The following is a 26,866-nucleotide window of genomic DNA, read 5'->3' on the forward strand; positions in this document are numbered from 1 at the left end:
TGTGGTGTTAAGCACCTTTTCATGTGCTTTTTAGTGATTTGTATATCCTCTTGGGAAAAATGTTGATTTATGTCTTTTGCCCAATTTTATTTGGGTTGTCTGTCTTTTTATCATTGAGTTTTAGGATATCTTTATATATCCTGCATATTAAACCCTTATTGGATATGTGGTTTCCAAATATTTTCTCCCATTGGATAGGCTGCCTTTTCACCCTCTTGACAAAGTCCTTTGAAGCACAGAAGTATTCAGTTTTGAGGAGGTCCCATTTATCTATTTGTTCTTTCATTGCTTCGGCTTTGGGTGTAAGGTCTAAGAAACTACCTCCACCACAAGATCTTGAAGATGCTTCCCTAAATTTTTTTTTCTAGGAGTTTTATGGTTTTGGCTTTTATATTTAGGTCTTTAATCCATTCTGAGTTAATTTTTGTATAAGATGTGAGATAAGGGTGCTCTTTCATGCTTTTAGATATGGGTATCCAGTTCTCCCAGAACCATTTGTTGAAGAGACTGCTCTGTCCCAGTTGGGTGGACTTGGAAGCCTTGCAAAAAAATCAGTTGACCAGGGGGTGGGGCAAGATAGCAACATAGGGACATCCATGACCAGACACACATCATACATTAGTCTGAAATGGGTGAAAGGGCCAAGACTTCAGCATAAAATAGTAAGTAAAGCCCCCAAACTGTGGAGCTGTTGCCTCTCCCCCACTGACATGATAGGCAGAGTTGGAACACATCCCTGTGGAAAAAAGAAGCAGTCTCTATTAGGATCAAGGGAAGGTAGCTCAACCAAGCTCCAATTGCAGTTTTAATTAACAAATTTGGACTACTGAATACAAGCTATGAGTACAGATAAACCCAGAGCAAGCAGGAAATGGACCCTGCAGTCTCTCTTGGCAGAGAGGAGTGGAGTTGTTGGAAAATAAATAAATAAACAAACAAATAAATAAATAAATAAATACAGAGGCTTTTGGAGTTGGCTGAGCTCAGAATACTGGAAAAGGGTGGTGCCTCAAGAAAAGGGGGACATAGAGCCGGGTACCAACTCTAACTCTTGACTGGCAAAATTTGGGGGCTGGGGACTGGATCTGAAAAGGGGATTCCTTTTTCCCTCTTTTTTTAAGCTAATCTAAGTAGCTCATTAGAGAAAGCCTCAGGCATTTTCAATTGTCAGCACTGACACAGGCAAGGGTGGAGTTAAGATAGGTCTGAGAGACAAAGTAAGGAGTCAAATGAAGAAGATAATTCCCTAAAGGGCATATCTTCCCCCACAAAAGGGTGGGGGGGGCAGGGCCCAGCTCAAGTGGTGGCTGTCTTTCAGTGAATTCAGACCCAAGGGGCTGGAAAAAAATCAGAATCAGCTTAAGCATGACTTCTGCCTCATTCTTGGTCTCAACCATGCCCCTGGCCAGGACAGGGTCTCTACACCAGCAGAGAGCTGTGGGCTGACAATCACCACCTGCTGGGCAGGATAGGGAAAGCACAGAGTCTCAGAGACTCACAGGAAAGGCTGACAAGCTTTTGGGCCTCATCCTCAGGGAAACTTGATACTGACTACACCCTCCTCTTGAGATCTGGGCTTTTCTGGTCTTGGAAAATCTGATTGGGGTCAATCATATCCAGGTAGGCCCTCCTAAAAAAAAGTTCCATATAGGCAGGGCAATAACCAGAATAACAAAAGCTGAAAAATTCTGATCAGTTAAACAGAAGCTATGCTAGAGGTCTAGAATTAGTTGAACTGAATGCCAAAGAACAGATAGAGAACAAATCCAACCAACAAGGAAAACTTAGGTAAGAGTGAAAATGACCTCTAGAATAAACTAATCAAGAAAACCAAATGCCTAGTCACCAACAAAAATTTATGAGTCACATGGGAAAAGTGAGGCTATGACCCAGTCAAAGGAACAAACTAACACTTTGAACAAGAAACAGAAGTTGAAACAACTAATTAAAGATGTTCAAACAAATATTCTAATCATTTAAAAAATCAGTTCAACAAGTTGAGGGAAGATATGTCAAAAGAGATGAAGGATATAAAGAAGACATTGAGCAAACATAAGGAAGAAGTTGAAAGTTTGAAAAAACAATTGGCAGAACATATGAGCATGAAAGGCACAATAGAAAAGATGAAAAACACAATAGAGACATATGACAACAGATTTGAAGAGGAAGAAGAAAGGATTCATGAACTAGAGGAAAGGACATCTGAAATCCTACACACAAAAGAACAGATAGGGAAAAGACAGGGAAAATATGAGCAGAGTCTCAGATAATTGAAGGACAAAATGAAGTGCATGAAAATATATGTCATGGGTGTTCCAGAAGGAGACACAAAGATGAAGGGGACACAAAGAATAATGCAGGAAGTAATCACTGAAAATTTCCCATCTTTTATGAAAGATAAAATTACAGATCCAAGAAGCACAGTATATCCCAAACAGTATAGACCCCAATAGACCTACTCCAAGACACTTAATAATCAGATTGTCAAATGTCAAAGATAGAGAATTCCAAAAGTAGCAAGAGAAAAGCGATCCATTACATACAAGGGAAGCTTGATAAGACAATGTGCAAATTGGCAGAAACCATGGAGGAGAGAAGGCAGTGCTATGATATATTTAAAATTCTGAAAGAGAAAAACTGCCAACCAAGAATTCTATATCTGGCAAAACTGTCCTTCAAAAATGAGTGAGAATTTAAAATATTTTCAGACAAACAGGCACTGAGAGAGTTTGTGAACAAGAGATCTGCTCTACAAGAAATACTAAAGGGAGCATTATGGGCAGACAGGAAAACACAGGAGAGAGAGCTTTGGAGAAGAGTGTAGAAATGAATATTAATAAGGGGGGAGACAGAGAGAGAGAGAGAGAGAGAGAGAAGGAATAAGATATATAAAATCTAAAAGACAAAATGGTAGATGGTAGCACAATATTGCAAGTGCACTGAACAAAGCTGAGTGTGAGTATGGCTGGAAGAGGAAGGCTAGGGTCATGTATGACACCAGAAGAAAAGATAGAAGATAAGGACTGGGACTGTAAAACTTAGCAAAAACTAGAGTGGACAATGATGGTGATTGAATATACAAATATAAGAATGCTTTTACATGAAGGATAACAGAATGTCAATATTGCAAGGTGTTAAAAATGGGATGGTATATGGAAAAATATAATCAATGCAAATTGAGCCTATAGTTAACAGCAACATTATAATATACTTCCATGAAATGTAACAAAGGCAATATACAAAGGCCAAATACCAATAAGGGGGATATAAGGGAGAGGTATGGAATTCTTGGTGTTATTGTTGTCTCTCCTTTATATTTTATTTATTTTTGTATTTTTTATTCTTCATTTTTCCTCATCTTCTTTATTTGTGGAACAAATGGAAATGTTCTCATATAGATTGTGGTGGTGAATGCATAACTATGTGATTATACAAGGAACCATTGATTGCTTACTTAGGATTGATTGTATGGTGTTTGAATAAATCTGTTTAAAAAATAAACAGAAAAATACAAGTTCTGGAAAAAATGTGGAGAGAAGGATTACCTATTCACTGCTGGTAGGAAAGCAGACTGGTGAACCCCATCTGGAGGGCAGTGTGGTGGTTCCACAGAAGGCCACATATAGGGTTACCATATGATCCTGCAATTCCATTGTTAGGTATATACTTGAAAGAACTCAAAACAGGGACACGGATGGATATTTGCATACTGGTGTTTTTGGTGGCAGTGTTCTTGATTTGCAATGGGTGGAAGTGGCCTAAGGGTACACTGACTGAGGAATGGAAGGGTGAACTGTGGTATATGTATACAATGGAATATTGAGTGGCTTCAAGAAGGAAAGAAGTTGTGAGACATGCAGCTAGATGAATGAACCTTGAGGACAGTATGTTGAGAGAAACAAGCCAGTAGTTAAAAGATGAATATTATAACATCACACTAATATGGATAAATATAATGTGCAAACTCTGAGAATTGAATTTGAGAGCATAGGTTATCAGGGGAAGGCTTATTGTAAAGGTTCCTAGATTGTAAGCTCTTACAGCAGTAACATCTATTCCTCAGTTGTTACGGTTATTTCTAAATTCTGAGATGCTGGGCTCTTTGTGTATAATCTAGTCATTCCTTGAAACTTTGGCTATCTGTGTGACACCCAAGACTCAGAGTTAAAGTTATGCAGCTATGAAAGTCAGTATTACCCCATAAAGCAACTGTTAAAAAAGCTGAAAAAGAGATCAGACTTCAATTAGAGCTATGAATGAAGCTGCTCTGGTTAGGACTAATGCAAATCATACTAAAGGGTAAAGGAAGATATTGACTGTGTTTTATAACTTCAACTTCTGTGTGAGACCAAAGGAAGAGATGTTTATTTGGTGCAAAATTTATATTTTGTGGAGCACACTATCTAATTTAACTTGTATAGTCAGTTTATTCAAACACCATAATTACATGGAAACTTGAATAGGCAGTAAGATCATGTTGGTTTGTACAGGTTAGTGTGTTGCCCTGATACATTCCAGAGTAATTTGGGCAGAGAATAAAAAAAGTATTTGCAAAGTCCCCTTAAGGGACTGGGGGAAAATGTGGAAATACTAAACTTCCCCACCTGGGGAATTCCTGATATTTTTGCAAGAATTGGGTATTACCAATTTAATAGACCAAGCCCTCAATCTCGGGGCTTGCCCTTATGAAACTTATTCCTGCAAAGGAGAAGGTAATCCTACCTATAATTATGCCTGAGTCACCCCCAGAGAACCTCTTTCGTTGCTCAGATATGGTCTTTCTCTAAGCCAACTCTGCAGGTAAACTCACTGCCCTCCCCTCTACATGGGACATGACTTCCAGGGTGTAGGTCTCCCTGGCAATGTGGGACATGACTCTGGGGATAAGCCTGGCCCTGGCATTGTGGGATTGAGAAAGCCTTCTTGGACCAAAAGAGGGAAGAGAAATGAAACAAAGTAGAATTTCAGTGGCTGACAGATTTCAAATAGAGTCAAGAGGTAATTCTGGAGGTTATTCCTATGCATTATAGATAACCCATTGTAGTTTCTAGTGTATTGAAATAGCTAGAAGGAAATACCTGAAACTATTGAACTGTAATCCAGTAGGCTTGATTCTTGAAGATGATTGTATAACTATACAGCTCTTAAGGTGTGACTGTGTAATTGTGAAAACCCTGTGACTGACACTCCCTTTATCCAGTGTATGGACAGATGAGTATGAAAACAAAGACAATAAATAAAGTAAAAATGGGGGGGGAGGAGAAAAGCGATATGGGATGTTTGGGGTGTTCTTTTTTTATATTTTATTTTTATTCTTAATCTTATTTTTATTTTTTGGAGCAATGAAAATGTTTAAAATTAATTGTGGTGAATTGAAAACTATATGATGATACTGTGAATCATTGTACACCTTGGATGAGTACCTGGCATGTGAATATATCTCAATAAAATTGCATAAAAAATCAATTGACCATAGATGTGAGCATCTATGTATGAACTCTCAATTCAATTCTACAATATTTCTATCTGCAGGCCAATCCCATGCTGTTTTTTTTTTTAATCATTGTAGCTATGTAATATGCTTTAAAGCAGGGGGTGAGTGTCTGCCAACTTCACTTTTGTTTTTCAAGATGATTTTGGCTATTCAAGGCCCCTTACTCTTCCAAATAAATTTGGTGGTTGGTTTTTCCAATTCTGCAAAGTAGACTGTTGGAATTTTGACTGCTATTGCATGGAATCTTAAATAAATTTGGGTAGAATTGACATCTTAACAATATTTGGTTTTCCAATCCATGAACATGGAATGTCCTTCCATTTATTTAGGTCTTATTTGATTTCCTTTAGCAATGCTTTGTAGTTTGCTGTGTATAGGTCCTTTACATCCTTGGTTAAGTGTATTCCCTGATATTTGTTTCTTTTAGTTGCTATTGTGAATGGAATTTTTTTTACTGATTTCCTCCTCAGATTGCTTATTCCTAGTATATAGAAACACTACTGAATTTTGCATTTTAATTTTGTATCCTGCCACTGTGCTGAACTCACTTATTAGGTTTGGTAGCCTTGTAGATTTTTTGGAACTTTCTAGACATAGAATCATATATGAAAATAGTGAAAGTTTTATTTCTTCCTTTCCAATTTGGATGCCTTTTAGTTCTTTTTCTTGACTAATTGCTCTAGCTAGAACTTCTAGCATAATGTTTAATAACAGTGGTGACAGTGGGCATCCTTGTTTTGTTCCCAATCTCAATGGGAAAGCTTTCAGTCTTTCAGTCTTAACCACTGATTACAATGGTAGCTGTACATTTTTCATATATGCCCTTTATCACCTTGAGAAAGTTTCCTTCTATTCCTGTTTTTTGAAGTGTTTTTATCAAGAAGGATGTTGAATTTTGTCAAATGCCTTTTCTGTATCAATCAAGATGGTCAAGTCGTTCTTTTTCTTCAATTTATTAATTGATTTTCTTGTGTTGAACCACCCTTGCATACTTGGGTTAAAACCCACTTAATCATGTTCTATAATTCTTTTAATGTGCTGTTGAATTCCATTTGCAAGTATTTTGATGAGGATTTTTGCATCGATATTCATTAGAGAGATTCATCTATAGTTTTCCTTTCTTATAGTATCTTTATCTGGTTTTGGCATTAGGGTGATATTAGCTTCGTAGAATGAGTTAGGTAGCATTCCATCCTCTTCAACTTTCTGGAAGAGTTTGAGCAGGACTGCTATTAAATCTTCTTGGAATGATTGGTAGAAACCACCTGTGGAGCTCTCTGGTTCTGGGCTTTACTTTGTTGGTAGGTTTTGATGTATGTTTCGATCTCTTTACTTGTAGTTGGTTTCTTGAGATCTTCTATTTCTTCTGGAGTCAGTGTAGTTTGTTTGTGTGCTACTAGAAAATTGTCCATTTCATCTAAGTTGTCTAGTCTATTGAGGTATAGTTGTTCATATTATCCTCTTATGATCTTTTTTATTTTTGTGGAGTCAGTAGTAATGCCCCCCCCATTACTGATTTTATTTATTTGCATCTTCTCTCTTTTTTTTTCTTTGTCAGCCTAGCTAAGGGGTTGTCAATTCTGTTGATCTTCTCAAAGAACAAACTTATGGTTTTTTGGATTATCTCTATTGTTTCTTGTTGTTGTTCTCAATTTCATTAATTTCTGCTCTAATGTTTGTTATTTCTTTCTGCTTGTTTGGAATTAGTATGCCATTCTTTTTATAGTTCCTCCAGGCTTGTATATGCTCTTTGATTTTAGCACTGTCTTTCTTTTTTAATGTAGGCATTTAGAGCTATAGATTTCCCTCTCAGCACTGCCTTTGCTGTATCCCATAAGTTTTGATACCTTATGTTCTCATTTTCATTTGTCTGGCAAGATTTACTGATTTCTCTTGCAATTTCTTCTTTGGTTTACTGATTGTTTTAGAGTGTGTTGTTTAACCTTCATAAATTTGTGCATTTTCCAGTCCACTGCCTGTTGTTGGTTTCCAGTTCATTGCATTTCACTCAGAGAGAGTGTTTAGTATAATTTCAGTCTTTTAAAATTTTATTAAGATTGTTTTGTGACCCAACCTGTGGTCTATCCTGTAGAATATTCTTGAGCACTTGAGAAGAATGTATATCTGCTGTTTTGAGATGCAATGTTCTGTATTTGTCTGTTAGGCATAGTTCATTTATTAGATTATTCAAGTTCTCTGTTTCCTTGTTGATTCTCTGTCTAGATGTTCTATCTATTGATGTGAGTGGTGTATTGAAGTCTCCAAATATTATTGTGGATACATCTGTTTCTCCCTTCAGTTTTGCTGGTGTTTGCCTCATGTATTTTGGGGCACCCTGGTTAGGTGCATATATATTTATGATTATTTCTTCTTGGTGGCTTTTCCCTTTTATTAACATATAATGTTCTTCTTTGTCTCTTGTAACAGCTTTGCACTTAAAATTTATTTTGTCTGATATTAGTATATCTACCCTAGATTTTTTTAATATACTGCCGGTGTGGAATATCTTTTTCAATCCTTTCACTTTCAACCTATTTGTATCCTTGGATCTAAGGTGAGTCTTTCATAGACATCATACAGATGTCTCATACTTTTTTTTTTTATCCATTCTGCCAGTCTGTGTCTTTTGACTGGGGAGTTTAATCCATTAAAATTCAATGTTATTACTGTAATGGCAGTACTTACTTGAACCATTACTGTAATGGCAGTACTTATTTGAACCATTTTATCCTTTGGCTTTTATATGTCATATCTTATTTTTGTCTCTCCTTATGCCCTTTTAGTTACCTTTACTTTTACTCTTCACTCTCCTCTAAGCCTCTCTCTCCTGTCTTTTCCTTTCATCCTGTAGGACTCCCTTTAATATTTCTTGTAAGGCAGGTCTCTTGTTAATTAACTATCTCAGCTTCTGCTTATCTGTGAATATCTTAAACTCGCCCTCATTTTTTTTTTGTTTCATTTTTTTCTCTGCCATTTTTGAGGGACAGTTTTGCCAGATAGAAAATTCTTGGCTGCCAGTTTTTCTCTTTCAGTATCTTGAATATATCACATCACTGCCTCTTGCCTCCATGATTTCTGATGAAAAATCAAAACAGTCTTATTGGTCATCCTTTATATGTAATGAATCACTTTTCTCTTGCTGCTTTCAGAGTTCTCTATCTTTGGATTTTGCCATTCTGATTAGTATGTATCTTGGAGTAGGTTTATCAGGTTTTAGTACATTGCACTTCTTGGACATGGACATCAAAGTTCTCATTCATTATTTCCTTCAATATTCCTTCTGCCTCTTTTCCCTTCTCTTCTTCTGGGACACCCATGATGTGAATATTTGTACACTTCCTATTGTCAGTTAGCTCCCTGAGACTCTGATCAATTTTTCCTGTTCTTTTCTCTATATTCTTTTATCTGTTTGAACTTGGATGCTCTGTCTTCTAGCTTGCTGATCATTTCTTCTGCCTTTTCCAATCTGCTGTTGAATGCCTCCAGTGTATTTTTAATTTCATCTATTGTGATTTTCATTCCAATAAGATCTGCTATTTTTCTTTACATGCTTCCAAATTCTTTATACACACCCAGTGTCTTCTTAATATCCTTTATCTCTTTAGCCATCTCTTGAATTAGTTTAGAAGATTTGTTTGAATCTCTTTGATTAGTTGTTCCAGATTCTATATTTCCTCTGACTTTTTATTTGCTCCTTTGACTGGACCATATCTTCCTGTTTCTTAATATTGCTTTTTGTTTTCTGCTAATGTCTTGGCATTTGGATTATCTTGGTGAGTTTATACTGAAGGTTGGTGTTCCAGTTTACTAATGTTGCCATTATGCAAAATACCAGAAATGGATTGGCTTTTGTAAAGGGGGTTTATTTGGTTAGAAATTTACAGTATGAAGGCCATGAAAATATCCAAATTAAGGTATCAACATGAATATACCTTCACCAAAGGAAGGCCAATGGCATCCAGAAAATCTCTGTTAGCTGGGGAGTCATGTGGCTGGTGTCTGCTGATCCCGGGTTGTGTTCCAACTCCTCTCTCAGCTACTGTGCATTCTTCAAAATGCTGCTCTTGGGGTATTTTGTCCTCTCTTAGCTTCTCCAGAGCAAACTCTGAGATAGCATCTCCAAAGTGTCAGCAAAAGTCTGCTTTCAATGGCTGCCTCCAAAATATCTCTCTCAGCTGCTTTCCAAAATGTCACTCTCAGGTGCTCTGAGCTCCTTCTGTCTGTGAACTCTATTTTAGGACTCCAGTTGTTTAATTAGGACCTATCCTGAATGGGTGGAGTAACACCACCATGGAAATTTTCTAATCAAAGGTCTCACCTACAGTTGATTGAGTCATATCTCCAGAGAGACACTCAATCCATAGGTTCCAACTTAATCAACACTAACACATCTGCCCCCACCAGATTGGATTAAAAGAACATGGCATTTTGGGGGATATAATACATTCAAACTGGCACAGTCAGTTTTGTTGTTGATTGGGTTTGTTTTAATGCTCTTCTTTGACCCTTGGTTGGTTCATCACTATTACCCAAGCATGGCTGGGCCAGGGACCCACAAGGGCACACACCAATTCCACAGAGTCCCAGAAAAAGGGTCGGGTAAAGATGCCCAAAAAGTCTTTAATTCCACTCCTAAAGGGTGTGCTTTCCTGGCCTGCCCAGGACTGTGGTTGTGTCAGTCAGGGTTCAATTAAGAAGCAGAACTACTAGGAGATATAAGTATATTTGTTAAAGAGATTTGACCTTTTCCTGGGTCAGGTAAAGATGCCCAAAAAGCCTTCAATTCCACTCCTAAAGGATGTGCTTTCCTGGCCTGACTTACCTAGTCCAATATTGCCTGTATTTGTGTAGTGGGGAGAGATGAAACTTTGTTTACCCAGGATCTGCTAAGGCTCCTGTTCTGGTTTGGTAAAGCTGCTGGAATGCAAAATAAGAGAAATGGATTGGCTTTTACAATGGGGGTTTATTGGTTCACAAATTTACAGTTCTAAGCCATGAAAATATCCCAATTAAGGCATCAACAAGAGGATATCTTTACTGAAGAAACCCGATGATGTCCAGAACACCTCTGTCAGCTGGGAAGGTACATGGCTGGTGTCTGCTGGTCTTTTGCTCCTGGGTTGCATTGCTTTCAGCTTCTGATTCCAGTGGCCTTCTCTTTACATGTCTGGGTGTTCTCACTAAGCTTTTCCAGGGCAAACTCCAAATGTCTTTCTGTCTGCATCTCCAAGAATCTGGATCTGTGTAAGCTCTGAGCTCTCTTAAGAACTCCTGTAAACAAATTAAGACCCACCTTGAATGGGTGGGATCACATCTGCATGGAAATAACCCAATCAAAAGATTCCACCCACAATAGGTTTGCTCCCACAAGAGTGGATTAAAAGAACACAGTCTTTTATGGGGTACATAACAGATTCAAACCAGCACAACTCCTGAGCAAAAGATAAGATAAATCAAACTCTACCAAGCTGATTTTCAAGGTCCATGGGAAAAAAGTGATTGAACACAGCACACTTGTGAAATCTGAAGAACAATGGAGGGTTATAACAAGACCAGAATAGGTAATTGTACCACAAGGTAGCTGAAGTAGCTGAAAGCATGGGCTTTGGAGTCAGTCCTGGGACCAGCCCTGCCTCTGCTACCTACTACCTATAAGATCATGGGCAAGTTGATTGATCTCCTTGAAACTTCATTTCCTTATCTATAAAATAAAAATAATGATACATGCCTCTTGTTGTTAGGATTGAATGAACTCAAGAATGTTAAGCTTCTATTATATTTATTAGTTACAATTTTCTACACCAACCCCAAATCATGTTATTTCATAGGAAGGAGTTAAATTCTGTGAACTTTGGTCTATTGTTATAACTAAGCATTTAAATCACAGATTTAAAAACATGGTTTGAGAGCATTAAGGAAATTAAATCATGAGTATAAAAAGTCAATGTTGTAGGCTAAGAGGCAGACTTGCTAGACTGGTTCAATTTCCTTTGTTGGAAATATTACCATTCTGGTAAATTGAAAGAATGATAACACATTTGGATTTATAAGTAATTGAAAAAATGTCCCATGAAATCCTGGGCACATAACTGGAGCAGAGAACCACTGGATGTCATCTTCCAAACACTGATAACCCACCATGAAGCAGAAGGAAACAGTAGGAGAATCTTTACCTCACGCAATGTCCCTCTAGAGTTCCTATACCAAGAAAGCTTAACATCATGCTTACTGTAAAGAGATGTGTAAAGGAGTTCTGTCCTTTATGGCACAACATATATTGAAGGGAATTTGCAGCTAAGAGGCAATAAATTGATAACTGGCATATACAGAAATAAATTAGCCTTAGAATAAAAGGTACCCTAAACCCACTATAAAATAAGAGTAAAAACAAGTCTAGAAAGAATTAAGATGATTCACTCTTTGCCATAACAAAGTACAACAGTCTTTAAAGGAAGACAATACAATTCAACACTTTCCAGCATCCAACCAAAAATTACTAAGCATAATATGAACCAGGAAAATGTGGCCCATATCCAGGAAAAAAAATATCAGCAAATAGAAACAGACCCAGAAATTACACAGACTATTGAATTAATAGACCAGAGTTTTAAAACATATAAATATGTTAACATATCTAAAGGTAAAAACACAATAGGATATAATGAGAAATGGAAGATATAAAAAAGAACCAAATGAAATTCTAGAAATAAAAAATACAATACCTGAAATGAAAAAAAAAATCACTAGATGGGCTTAAGAGCAGATTACACTCTGGGTAAGAGATGATTAATGAACTTCAAGACATAGCAATATAAAATGTCCCATAGGAGGCCCAGAGAGATAAGATAGAAAACAATAACAGAGTTTCCATGATCTAAGCAGTTAACATGTGTAATTGGAGTCCTAGGAGCAAGTGATAAGGGAGGGTATAGAAAATGTTTAAAGAAATAATGGTCAACATTTAAAAAAAAATGGTGAAAATTATAAAGCCACAGATACAAGAAGCTCAACAAATTCTAAGCAGGATAAACATTAAGAAAACCATGCAGAAATACAGTATAATCAAATTGCTAAAAACTAATGACAGAGTAATGTTATAAGCAGTAATGGTACAACAGAAATAGCACATACAAAAGAAGAAAGATGAGACCATCAGAAAATTTATCAAAAACCTGCAACCCAGGAGACAATAGAATGGCAACAATAAAATGTTGAAAGGAATAAACTGCCAATGTGGAATTTATATCAAGTAAAAATTCATCACCAACTGATCCAACTATAATAAATATTGACGATATTACAGAGCCTTTCGATCTACTAAAGGAATGAAAATTTCCCAAAAAGGGAAATATTTAGGTAAATATAAAATATTTTCTTCCTTAATTTCTTAATGTATTTAAAAGATAATTGACTGTTTAAGCAAAAATAGTCAATGGATTGTGGTGTGTCAGTCAGAGTTCAATTAAGAAGCAGAACCACTAGGAGATATAAATATATTTGTTAAAGAGACTTGACCTTGTATACTTGTTGAAGCTGGTTAAACAGTCTCTGTAAAGTTATTTTCTTCATGCCTGATGCTGGAGCTTGAAGTCCACTTGGCAGGCCATTGAGAAAGGAGGATGGAGGTGAGGCTTGGAAGAGTAAGAAAAAGCTAGAATCCAAAACAGTGAGCTGAAATCTGTGAACACACATTATCTCTGGCATTGATGGTATGAGTGTCCTGTAGAAGTTGAGCCCTCCATCACAGTGCTAAGTCTAAATACATGGCCTAGGAGTCAGAGAAGCTGAAGGAGGATCCAGAAGAAAGTGAGCAGTTGTGGGGATGGGTGCCATCCTAGGATGACAAGATGAGTCAGCAGATAAGCAACAATGTGTGTGAACTAAAAATGGCTGCTGCTTTACTTCCATTTTCTGAATCTTGTACAAGAATCTTTCCTGTGGTCCATCCTAACCAGAAACATACATGAAAGGAATTTTTAGAAATGTTGTTCAGCTTAGTCAATTGACAGTTTCCAAAACCATTACAGTGGGCTTTTAACAGAAATAGAGGTAAAATATACGATAACAATATCAGAAAGGATGGAGGAAGTGGGGAATGGAAATATTTTAAGGGCCTTACATTATGCATAAAGTGTTAAAATATAGATTTAAAGTGTTAAAAAATAGATTAAAGATGCAAATTCTGAGTCCTAGAACAACAACTAAAAAATGTTAAACAAAAGTATAACTTGTAAGCCAATTGTAGATACAATGGGATCATAAAAAATTCAATAAGACCAAAGCAGGCAGAAGAATAGGAAAAAAAAAGGTACAAAGAACAGAAAGGACAAATAGAAAACAAATAGCAAGATGATGGATTTAACTCAAGTATGTCAATAATGACATTAAATACAAATGGTGAATGCACTGATTAACAAAGATTGTGCAACTGGATAAAAAGCAATATCATCAATATGCTGTTTACAAGAAATAAACTTTAAATGTAACCATTCAGGGTGCATTAAAAGTTAAAGGATGGAAAAACATATGCCACTGAGAAGATTGTGGAAAGATGGCAGAGTAGGGAGTTCCAGGACTCACTCCTTCCACAAAAGCAACTATTAAACCGGCAGGAACTATCTGAAACAACTATTTTGAAACTCTGGAGGCCAGAAGAACACTGTACAGCATCCAGGGAAGAGCCAGAGGAAAAGGCTGATAAATTTTGGTAAAGAACAGTAAATTGCTCTCTCTGCACTGTGGTTATTGCTGCCCATCCCCCTATTCTTGCATTAGGCTGCTGGAGTTCAGCCCCTGGCTAGCTGCTGGTGACAGAAAGGGATGTAAAAATTCTCTTCCCCAAGAAAAAGTGTAGGCACAGCTGATCACTGATCATGGCTTTTGGTTAGAAAATTTAGATCACTGGAGGCCTGATTCTGAGGGCAGCTATTGTTTCAACCACTTGGTCAAAGGTGGTGGCAGTCATTGTTCCAACCCACCCTGGACTGGGGCTGTAACAGTCGAGACTTAAAGATGTGATGCTTCCTCAGGGCTGTAAGGGATAGTTAGTTAAATGGATGCATTTATCAGGAAAGCTCAGCTTTGGGGGAGTCACTGGAAAAGTTCTTGGCGACTTTACTGATCCCCACCCCTGGGGCACTTTGGAGCCAGTCTGCACCCTCTTTGTGGGCCCCTGGCCCTGTTTTGACTGAGAAAGATTGACTTGGAAAGGGGTCTCTGGTGTGCATTTCTCCCAGAATTTGCTCTTCAGGCAAATTTTATACAACAAAAAGAATGTAAAAATCTACAGAAGCAGATAGCCTAGGTCAAAGGCATGCTGGATTCAAACATCCGAGAGAAGGAGTCTGTCTTCTGTGAAACAGAGGGGACAATCAAACTCCTGTAAATAGGGGAATTCCAAAACAACTAAAAAGCAAAAGCCCAGGACAAGACAGAGGCCCAGAAAGACAGAGAAAACCCTGCACACTGCATTTGCCTTGGGCACATCTTCCTGATAGGAGGGCTGAAGCTCAAGAAAATCTGTTTTGTCACCAGGTGGTTAAGAAACTAAGAAACAGACATCTCAGGAAATAAATCCCAGAGTTAACATTTTAAAATATTAAAATGCACTGTGTGCAATGAAACAGTACAAGACAAACAAAGAAACAGAAAATGACGGCCTGTCCAAAGGAAGAATATAAAAATACAGAAAACACCAATGAAGAAGATGAGAACGTGGACATACCAAACAAAGCCTTTAAAAAAAAATGATCTTAAAAATGCTCAAAGACATGAAGGAAAGTACAGAGAAAGAATTAAAGGATATCAGGAAAACAATGAATGAGTAATATGAAAGTGTTAGTAAAGAAATTTTAAAAAGGAACCAAACAGAACAACTGGAGTTGAAGACCACAATAACTGAAATGAAAAATGCCTGAGGGTTTTAAGAGCAGATTGGAGCTGGCAGAAGAAACAATCAGTGAATTTAAAGACAAAACACTTGAAATGAGTCAGGCTGAGGAGCACAAAGTAAAAAGAAATACTGAAAGCAAAAATAGCATATGACAGCTATGAGACACCATCAAGCACACCATTATGGGAGTCCCAGAAGAAGAATAAAAAGAGAGGGGAAGAAAGAATATTCAAATAAATAATGACAGAGAACTTCCCAAACTTAGCAAAAGACATGAATATGCATATCCAAGATGCCCAAAGAACACCAAACAGAATAAACACAAAGAAAAACACACCCCAACACATATTAATCATACTATTGAATGCAGATGACAAAAAGAGAGTTCTGAAAGCTGCAAGAGAAAGGAGCATGTGATGTATAAGGTTGTCCCAATTGATTGAGCTCCAATTTCTCATCAGAAACTATGGAAGCAGGGAGGCAGTGGATTAAAATACTTAAGGTACAGAAAGAAAACAACTGCCAGCCAAAAACTTTATATCTGGTGCGACTCTCTTTCAAAAATGAAGGGGAGATTAAGACATTCTCAGATAAACAAATGGTGAGGGAGTTCATCACCACTAGACCTGCCTTATAAGCAATGCTAAAGGGAGTTCTTCAGACTAAAAGGAAAGGACACTAGACAGTGGCTCAAAGTGGTATAAAAGAATAAAGACCGGTAATAAAGGGGATCATTTGCATATTTATAAATACCAGTACCATTGTACTATATTGTTTGATATGTAACTCCATTTCTTACTTCCTACAATTGCTGAAATGCAAGTGCATAAAAAGTACAGATGAATCCATGTTTTTGAACATACATAGTGTACAAAGATAAAAGTGGTAACAAGTAAAAAAAAAATGGTGGGGGACAGAGGGGCATAGGAAAAGTATATGTACATGCTATTGAAGTTAGGTTAGTATCAAACCAAATATGATTGTTATATATTTAGGATGTTAAATTTTAACCCCATGGTAATCACAAAGAAAACAGATGGAAAATATATCCAGATAGAAATGAGAAGGCACTCAATATGATACAATGCAAAAAAAATCAAATAAATATAAAAGTAGGCATTAACAGAAGTGATGGACAAAAAAAGGAATAAGATTTACAGAGATCAAATAGCAAAATAGCAGAAGAATGTCCCATATTATAGGCAATGACCTTAAATGCAAATGAATTAAACTCTCCAGTCAAAAGGCAGCGATTGTCAGAATGGATAAAAAAGCATGACCTAAGAATACGCAGTCTGTAAGAGACTTTGAAGGTACAAGTAGGTTGAGGGTGAAAGGATGGAAAAATATACTATGCAAGTAGTAACCAAAAGAGAGCTGGGGTGGCTATACTAATATCGGATAAAATGGACTGTAAGTCAACAACAGTTATGAGGGACAAAGATGGTCATTTGTGGAGAGCCGTCTCCCGGGACGGGCATAGCGCATGCGCTGTAAACCTGCTCCAAAGTCCCCCCGCCCATCGAATGAGCCAAGATGGCGCCCATATCCTGCTTCCGCTTATGACGTGCACACTCACTATTCCTATCTGCCAATTGAGTGCATATGCGCGGCGCTAGATCATTGGTTATGAGTAGAGTACTTAAGAGTTTGCCCAAGCGAACCTCGGGGAGACAGCCCACTAGGAGCCGTACCTGACGGCCACATCGAGGCTGCTCTCCCGCGAGGCACTCTGCCCCGCGTGGAAACCTGTAACAGAGAATGCTTATCTAGCTTCAGTAAAAGACTTGCTCTCGCAACCGCCGTGTGGCTCGAGTCGTGACTTCCAGCCAGGTCAGTTTGCGTGGTCTGCATCTCTCTCTCTCTCATCCCTTGTTTCTCCCCTCGCCGGCCGGGGAACAGGGGTCGAGCGGGGCGGCGCCGGACAGTCATTGTATACTAAGAAAAGGGACAGTTCAACAAGAAGATATAACAATTATAAATATATATCTACCTAACAGCAGAGCCCCAGGATATATGAAGCAAATGCTGACATATTTGAAGAGAAAAATTGACAGTTCTACACTAACAGTAGGAGACTTTAATACACCACTCTTAATAATGGATAGTCAGAAGATCAATAAGGAAGTACAAGTCTTGAATGATACTCTAAACCATCTAGACTAACAGACATATATAGAACACTTTGTCCAACAAAAACAGAATACACATTCTTCTCAAGTGCACATGGATTATTGTCCAGGATAGACCACATGTTGCATCACAAAACAAGTCTCAATAAATTAAAAAATATTGAAATCATGCAATGCATATTCTTTGTCTACAATGGAATGAAGCTAGAAATCAATAACAGGGAGAAATGGGAAATTCACAAATATGTGGAAATTAAACAGCATAATCTTAAATGACTAATGGGTTAAAGAGGAAATCAGAAGTGAAATTAGGAAATATCTTGAGATGAATGCAAATGAAAATGCAACATACCAAAACTTATGGGATGCAGCGAAGGCTGTACTGAGAGGGAAATTTATAGCTCTAACTGCTTTCATGAAGGAGAAGAAAGACTCCAAATCAGAGATCTAATCACAAAACTGGAAGAACTATAAAAAGAAGAGCAAACTAAACCCAAAGTGAGCAGAAGGAAGGAGGTAACATATTAGAGCAGTGATAAATGAAATAGAAAACAAACAATAGAGAGAATAAACAAAACCAAAAGTTAGTTCTTTGAAAAGATCGATAAAATTGACAAACCTTTAGCTAAACTGACAAAGAAAAAAAGAGAGGATACAAATAACTAAAATCAATAATGAAAATAGGAATGTTACTACCCACCCCACTGAAATAAAAAGGAGTATGAGAGGATAGTATGAACAACTGTAGGCTTATAACATTAACAGTTAAAACTTTAAAACTTCTGAAACCATAGGAAAAAAATCTTCATGATCTTGGGATAAGACATCAAAAGTGCAATCATAAAAGAAAAAAAAAAAGATAAAATGAACTTCAACAAAATAAAAAAAAAAAAAACCCATAACTTCCAGTATTGTAAGAGAGACCACTGAGAAAGTGAAAAGGTCAAACATGGACTGGGTGAATATATTTGTAATACACACATCTGACAACGGCCTGGTATTCAAACACCCGGTTCAACAGTGTCTATCATATAGTTAAACACATACTTAGCATAAGATCCAGTAATTCTACTCCTATGTAAAAAGAGAAATAACAACTTATATCCACAAGAGGACTTGTACAAGAATGTTCCTAGCAGTTTTATTCATAAGGACCCCCAACTGGAAAGAACTCGGATGTTCATTTACATTTGTTGAATGGATAAACAAATTATGATATATCCATATGATGGCATATTACTCAACAATTAAAAGTAACAAACTGCTGAGATGAATCTCAAAAACATTATGCTGGGTGAAGGAAGCCAGACACAAAGGAATACATATTATATGATTCCATTCATATGAAACTCGAGAAACGGCAAATTTAATTACAATTACGGAAAGCAGATGGTGAGTGTTTTAGTTTCCTGGGCTTTCTTCCCAAAGACTGGTGTTCATTCATTCATTCAATTCGTCTGTTTATTCTAGGATAATTTTTGAGTGCAGACTATTTGCCAGGCACTGACTGTCTGGGGAACGCATATATGTTTGAGGTCTCGCTAAAAAAGAACGAGTTCGCGCTAATATGAGAAAAAGAAGCCTTGGTGGGGGCGGATCAGCTGGCAATGGTACAAGCGTTTTTTTTCTTTTCTGAAAGATTTTTGAGATAGAATTCAGCTGAACATAAGAAAGAACCTTCCAGCAATTACAGAGGTTTGTGTTTCCTTGGGTCACTCAGACGCGGGGAAATTCTTTAACAGGGAATTCTTTAGAAAGGTGGTCAGTAAGAGAAGCAGATTCCAGTATCCACGTCTGGCGGAACCCCTCAATGGAGAAAGAAACTTTTTATCATGTTAACAACCTATCATTGGGTCTCCCGGGTAAATCAGCAGAGGGAGCCATTCCCCAAGAAATCTGCGCACGAGCCTTCTCAAAGGGTCTACGGGGGTTTTCGGGTCCGTCCGGGGAGTTCCCTCTCGGCCCCGCCTCCGTAAAGCAGGCTCCCTTAGCCCCTCCCCACCCTCCGCCTTTCCAATCACTCCCCACCTTTCCAATCACTTTGCAGCACCGCGTACTCTGGCATGGTTTGGGCACCCACCTTCTCCATCTCACATTTACACTCCCTCGTCTGGCACCACTGGGGACGCGCCGCCCACCCCAGCCGGCAGCTCTAGAGAGAATCCTCTCCGCGGGTCTAGAACACCTCCTTGGGTCTGTGACCAGGAGAATAGCACTGAACGTGGGTCGGGACAGGATCTTTCCTATTCTGCGCAGACGAGTCCCAACTCTGCCACTCCTTGGTCCAGCCCTGCGGTGACCCCAAGATTCGTGACCTGGCCATTGGCGTGGGTCACCCTCAGGCGGTGGAAGCCGCGCAGGGCAGGGACGACCAGCGATCGCGGCGCAGGAACCTGGTGGGGAAGGTGCTGCCGGGCACACCCGGGACAGCGCGCGGTGTCCAGCAACTGTGCCCCCCTCCTTCCCGCCAGCGGCCACAGTCCCGGAGGCAGCAGCTGCAGCAGCGGCAACTGCTCGCATCCCGGCCCAGCTCGGGTTACTCCCCTCCTCCTCCAGCATCTCGGGCCAGACGGGCAAACCTCGTTCAAGTTTGCAGCAAGTACTTTCCTAGTGCGCAAAACTGGGGGGCTGGAAACTGGTTAAGACCTGCTTCCTTTCCCGCGTGTCCACCTTTGCGCGTAAACGAAGACTCCCAAGTGTTGCTGTCTTGTGGGACATTGTTTGGAACCGATTTTGTTTTTCGGCAGGCGTAGGGTGAAGAGCGGGGGAAAAAAAGGTTGCGCTTCGAATCTCAGGATCTCGGGATCTGGTAAGAGTTGGGCAAACTCAGCTCTGGCCGCTTCTGGACCTTGGCCAGACGCTAGACGGCTTCTTACCAGGGGGAATGGGGGCACCTTTTCCTTAGTCGGGATACTCGGGTGCTGAGTGAGGTGGAGCAAGATGGGCTCAGTCTGGGATGTTTACGTGTGTCTCAAAGGTTTGTTGTTCGTGTTGTTTGCATTTGGGTTTGCTACCTGGGGCCGTGTAGGAAATTGCTGGAGTGTTTTTCTTGGGAAGCACCGTCCTTAGGCATTTTACTTTGCATAATTTCTGCCCTTATATTGCCTTTCTTGTGTTCTGGGTTGACAGGCTGGATGTAGGGAGGTTTGGGGGAAATCAGACTGAGAATGAAAACCAGTTTCACCTGGCCCTTCCTTCCAGATCAACGTCTCTTCTCTGTGATCGTGTTTTCGAAACTTTTTTCCTCTCCAGTTACTTAGTATTCAGATTGTGCAGATTAACTAACTCCACTTGCACGATTCTCCCACTTTCCTGCATTTGCAGCGTCATTTAGGGGGATCAGGGTCACAGGTTGGGTGATGTAGGCCTGAGGGATCTCTTCTTGTCAGAAGTGCCTGGCTGCTCAGGAAACATTGGAAGGGATGGTTCTTCAAGCTATAGTTACTTATATCTATTCTGTGTTGTTCCTTTCTGTTTAAAGTCCTTTAACCTAAACTTCCTGGTTTAGGGAAATATTTTATCCTTATTTTCTTCGTGGAAGTGTTTTCTTTAATGGTTCCACTGAGTAAATGAAATATGGTGATATCTTTGTTGCTTCTCTAGAAAATATGCTTACCTTAGGACCCCACATTCTTTAGGAGAAAGTTGAAGTTTGGGATTTTATTAGACAAATAGTTCTTAAACAGTGAGAACCATGCTGAGCGAAGGCAGATGAGAATAACATTCCTTCTCGGTTCTTCTTGCCTTTTTCCTGTATATCCTGGGTCTCACTTTATGTATGGCCTTCCCAACTAAAAATGTTTCATTCTTTATGGATGCAAAAACTGGGGTCTGATCATTTTACCCAGAAATGCCACCTTCCTGCTATGACTTTCTCTTGTCTGCTCCAAGCAGTGGGCTTGCAGGGTACTTGTTGTTTTGCTGTTGAGAGGTCATAGAGTTCAGTGGCCTAGAGTGTAAATCTCTGGGCCAGACAGGCTGGGTTCAACACTTGCCTCGGCCCCTTTCCCTTTGTGTGGTTTTGGGCAAGTTACTTAACCTCTCTATTCTTAGCTATAAAATAAGAATGACAATAATAGTGATAAAAGAATTAAATGAGTTAATGCATGTGAAGTGCTAATGAGTCTGGCATGTAGTTAAGTATTAGCTATGATGATGATGCTGCTGATGAGTTAACCTTTCTAACTATTGTTACATTGATATAGTGCAGCTCTTATTTGCTATCAGTAAGTGCTAGCTGTTATTCCTATTTGGTTGAGCTCCGGATGGGCTTCCCTCCTATCTGGGATGTGATGGATTGTCTAATTTAGCTCAGAGATAATCTTGATATTGCTGTCTTCTGAGGCACTTTCTGTGCGGAAAGAAAGGTGCATGTACTAGGGCTGGGATTTCTAGTGAGGTGGGAGGTAGTCATGGTTTGTCAACAAATGGTGCTTGGGATAGGCTAGCAGGTGGGAAATCTACACTTGATTTACAGCCTGTACACTGCCTTAGACACCCCTTGCATTAGTATACTTCCTTTAATCTAGTTTTAAAGATTATTCATTCAATAAATATTTATTAAGCATTTATTGCCATCCAACCACCATTCTGGGTTCTGTCGTATTTAAGTTCTCTGGCTTCGCCTTTAAAGTGGATATGCATGAGTATTTGTTTTATGCCTCCCCACGTTTCCGCCCCTTCCCCCTGTTTCATGCATGTTAGGGCTTCCTGTGACAGTAGCACTCAATAAATTAAATCCCAAATACTTTTTAGCTATGATGACTTCAATAGGCATTAAAATGAAGAGCACATATTGTTGAGGAATTGAACAAAATAGTCAGTATGACCTCGAGGAGGTTGCTTTTCTGTTTGAGTCAGTTTCATCATGCATGAATTTGTGTTGAGGGGTGGGAAAGGGACTGAATATTGTCCAGTGTTCCTTCTGGTTCTAAAATCCTTAAATTAGCCACCTTACTTAACTGGGGGTTGTTTTCTAACTATCACCTACCCCTACAATTTTTCTTTTAACATTTGTTTCAGGTACATAAAATATGTTACTTCCATCTTTGTTAATCAAAGTGATAATGGTAATTAATAAAAAGGAGAGATTATTTAGCTTTGCTGGCATTTCATCAGCTATTTGCAGACTTTGGTGTACATCAGAATCATTGGGGGAGCTTGTTAAAAAAATTAGGTTGAACTACAGAACTTGCCAATATGTAACCATTTTTGACCTACATAAAATGACAATTTCATATGGTTCAACCAAATATAAATCATAACCTTCTTCACCTTGATTTAGATACAGTAGGTCTTCAGTGAGGTGTGAAAAGTCTGTAGTTTTTCAAATGCCCCAGGTAATTCTCTTGCAAACCCAAGTCACTTGCTCATTTGACAGCAGAGGATTTACCTTCCTCATGAGTGTCTGCTTGGTCTACTAGCCCTTTTCTAAAATGCTAATCTGAGATTGTGAGCATCGTCGTCTCCTGGTGCTCATTGAAGATGCATGTTCCAGGACCTGACCACAGATCCTCTGTGAATCTGGTAGAGGTGGACCTCAGATCACATTTGGAGAGAGCTGGCTTGTAACCTAAAGCCCACCTTCTTCAGCGTGATACACAATCCCACCTCTGTGCTGTCTTCTTCTGGATTGTTTCTCCAGCCCTCCAGCCCCACTGATCTTGTTACTGTTCCCTAAGGACATGGCGCCTTTCACTCTTCCTCTGCCTAGCTGTGTCTGCTGTTCCCTTCACTGGGCATGTCTCTGCCCCTCTTTTCGATCTAATCAACTATTTACTACCCAGTTGTCCATCAAGACGCAGCTCAAATATGACCTCAGCTTTTCCTAATTGTCTCACATAAATTTAGCCATATCTCATGGGAATTTCCACTGTGCTTGGTGAATAACTTTAATATAGCAGCTATCCTATCGTATCTACTGTGTTTGTTACCTGAATGTCTCCCCAACTTGGTTGGTGAGTTCATCATTCTTTATTCTAAGCCCTGACTCAAGGGCTGCTCCATAGAAGTAATATGTACCTAAAGTGTGAGGAAGAACAAATGAATGAACAATAGTTGGCATTTTCTTAGCGCACAGAGTGGTCGGGAATAGTCACTAAGTACATACCGAAGATTGTGGAGAAGCTAGTCAAGAATTTACAGTTTGGCTAGACAGAGTCTGCAATGTTAATAACCTGCAGTAGGCAATAGATGAGATAGAATAACCTAAGCAGACTGGCAAAAATATCAGATGTCACTGAATTATGTTACTTGTTCAACTTGACAGAGAGTGAGCACCATGAAGATGTTTGGCTGATACAAGAGCTGAGTTTATCCTTAGAGATGGGGTTTCAGTTGTGAAGGACAGTATCGGGGTGCTGGGATGGAAATGCCAATACCAATAAAAATAACCAATTTTTGCCCTGTGCTTTTCAGATTATAAAGCACTTTTGTCCTTCTTTTTAATTTGATCAGTAACATGGTGACTGACTCTTTCCTTTACTTTCGTACAGGATGCATTCCTGAAAATAGGTCCAAAGATTGTGCAAAAGCATACATCTTACAAGGAAATCTGACCCTCTGGATCCAAACATACTATAAAATCTCTAATTGTATCTTTGCCATTTAAACATAACCCTTTGGTATATACTTGGGTAATTGCATTAACTTGCTTTAATTTTGGTAATTTCTTTCACGTTTGAACAGCAGTTGACCTGGTCAAGTCCAATAAATGACTAAAGATTTGCCCCTTTGGCATCCTACTAACTTCCATCTTTGTGCTACTAATAGTAAGTTTATGAGAAAAAACTTCTCATAATTACTATCAGGCTTTTAATTTTTCCATTTCCCACTCAACTTTGTTTGTAATAATGGAAATATGCAATACAATTTGAATAAGTGAACAAATTCAAGGGTAAGGCAAAGATGGCAGATGCTGTAAAAATTGGACTTTTGGTTCGTGGGCAGTGCCAACATAAAATACCCACCACAGAATGTCCATTCATGGGGTGGTGTATGACTGTCCCCACGACATAGGGCAGGGAGGTAGCAGCATCAATGAATGAAGTACAAACACCCCGATTGTTCGGAATTCAAACAAAGAAATATTCAGGACTCCCTGTACTCACGACTTCTCAAGGATGTGTGCTCAGCATTCAGTTTTAAAAATTAGCTTGGTTTTAAAAATTAACATTAGAGTCACAGGGTTTTATGGATTTGTCTTCCTTTTCAATTGTTTCCAGAATGAACTTTTTCTGCCTTAATTTAAACCTGAATCATTTTCTGCCTGAACTTTTGCAAGTCTCTTAACTAGTTTCCTATCCTTATCTGTCATTCCATCACTCTTTCATTCATGCATTCTCTCTTTGAATTTTCCAAGATTTTATATCTATATCTCTTGTCTCTCTTTTCTTCGCCAAGATTATTTTTCACTGTGGTCATTCTGTTTTTAAAAATGATATTCATTGCAGAGGATTAATTTATAGCACTTAATAAAAAGACTTTCTCATACTATGAGGAAAAAATAAGATACAACCCCATGTAATTTTACTTTATTTTATAGATCTTTATTTATAAAATTGCAGGTCACCATGAGATGTTATTTGTTAATGCATATTGTATTTCATTAGCCAGTCCAGAAAGTGTGACTGTGATAACATTATGTTACTATTGCTGTTTATTCTAGTGATTTCCTCTTCTGCTTCATTCCCAGTGACTTTTATTACTAGATAAAGAAACTATGTAAAGCATTTTAACCACCTCAATTTCCTACTCAGAGGGCAATAAATTGTGTGCCCCCTTCTAAGACAAAGAACATAGTATTTCAGTATGGAAAGCCTCATCCTGATGGGTACATGTGCAGGATATTAGCATCTGTTAAAATCATCTTATCTTTGGGAGCAAGGAGCCCTGTGACTAAGCATCTTGTCATTGACATCCCGTCCCACAGGGGAGCTGTACAGATTCTGTTAGTTCCAAAACCTAGCCACAGGTGGTCGTTACCATGATGGATCTTTTAAATACCTTCAGGTAAAAAAAAATCATGTTTGTCTTTAAAAAAAAATAGTAATTTTAATGGAAAACTGAAAAGTAAAACACACACTTAAATTTAAGTTGTTTCCATGGGACAAAGTAGAACTATGAAATTTTTGTTTGGGGCCCTGGGGACTAATCCTACAGTCAATACAAAAAATGTTACATATCTACCCTCCCCCATTAATAGCTTGAGAAGGGTAATTTAAAATATAATTGGTTTGATGTTTATTTTTGCTCAATCAGGTATTTATTAGGTATTTAGGATGTGGGGATAAGTAATATGTGGAACTACCAAAAAGTTCTTGTCTTCAAAAAATATATATATTATTATTTTTTAATTTACTCGCAGATACATATATATATCTTTTGCAAGTAGTGGGGGTAAAGTGAGTGGTTCTGAGAGCTGCCCTAAGAGCTAGCATGGGAGGGAGCTGGCTCTGTGTGCTCAGTGGAGATTCCCTGGAATGGTGGGGCTTTGAAAGAGAGGATTGGAATGGATGGGCATTTTAGGCAGGGGGACTGGTGAGCAAACATGTGGCAGCAGGCATTTGCTATGCAGCTTTAAGAAACAGTGATTAAATTATTCAACATGAATGGTGAGTTTACATTCGAAAATCGTTTTATGACAACCACATAAGGGGCTATAGAACTAGGTTCTGCCTGTCCTCATAGGACAATATTTAAAGGAACCCATTGCTATTATTTTTTTGTGTGTAACCCAGATGTGGTTTGGGGCATCCAGTTGAGATTCAAGTAAAATTTTGTTGGAACCCTCACTCCATAAGAAGATGTGAAATGAGAAAATATATTCCTTTCAACCACTATGGGGATTTTGGGGGTGGGGTTGGGGGTAGGGGTGGGGACAGCATTGTCTGGATCTGAATTCGTATTTTCCCTTAAGGAGTTTAATTTCAAGTTTAATTTAAAGATTATCTTGCCACAACTACTGTACTATCTCTTTTAGCAAGAAGTCATCCATCCAACCATGGGCATCATTCTGATTCCTTCACTTCATCAAGTATCAGTAACATGTGGCTGTGAGTACCTAAATTTTAAGGTTTGGGGCTGTGAAGGAAGTTCACATCTTAAAACTTTTTAAACTAAATATTAAAGATGCTTGTTTTTAAAAGGCTATTTATCCTTTCCAGCACTGGAACTTTCTCACTGCTCACCCTTTTCTGAAGGCTATGGCTTCTGCTAGGTTGCTTCAGTGCCTGCCTGCCTGCCTTCCTTCCTTCCTTCCTTCCTTCCTTCCTTCCTTCCTTTTACTCTCCCTGCATCTCTTCTATTCTTGCTGATTTGCTGACTCCACCTCCAAATTCCTTTTACCTT

General features: G+C 38.6%; 2 protein-coding genes across 6 annotated transcripts in view; one reads left to right on the plus strand and one right to left on the minus strand.

Annotated features, from left to right (window-relative positions):
* The window catches only part of LOC119508493, a 152,628-nt gene extending 132,541 nt beyond the window's left edge, over positions 1-20,087 (minus strand). Inside the window, exons 1-2 of one of the 2 annotated variants that reach the window (XM_037802096.1) lie at positions 19,599-20,087; positions 17,294-17,324 (exon numbers count right to left, since the gene is read on the minus strand). In XM_037802096.1, coding sequence (XP_037658024.1) covers positions 17,315-17,324; positions 19,599-20,077 — 489 coding nt within the window. In that variant the 5' untranslated portion in view covers positions 20,078-20,087 and the 3' untranslated portion in view covers positions 17,294-17,314. Of the gene's footprint in view, positions 1-17,293; positions 17,325-19,598 lie in introns of those variants that run through there. The other variant, XM_037802095.1, reaches the window with a different exon arrangement.
* MEGF10 (multiple EGF like domains 10) overlaps positions 19,580-26,866 on the plus strand; it is a 174,296-nt gene continuing 167,009 nt past the window's right edge. For 2 of the 4 annotated variants that reach the window (XM_037802087.1, XM_037802088.1), the window contains exons 1-2: positions 19,580-20,327; positions 26,499-26,571. In XM_037802087.1, coding sequence (XP_037658015.1) covers positions 26,520-26,571 — 52 coding nt within the window. In that variant the 5' untranslated portion in view covers positions 19,580-20,327; positions 26,499-26,519. The remainder of the gene's footprint in view (positions 20,328-26,498; positions 26,572-26,866) is intronic. The other 2 variants (XM_037802089.1, XM_037802091.1) reach the window with 2 other exon arrangements.

Source organism: Choloepus didactylus, chromosome 13 (assembly GCF_015220235.1).
Source record: "Choloepus didactylus isolate mChoDid1 chromosome 13, mChoDid1.pri, whole genome shotgun sequence".
Taxonomy (NCBI): domain Eukaryota; kingdom Metazoa; phylum Chordata; class Mammalia; order Pilosa; family Megalonychidae; genus Choloepus; species Choloepus didactylus.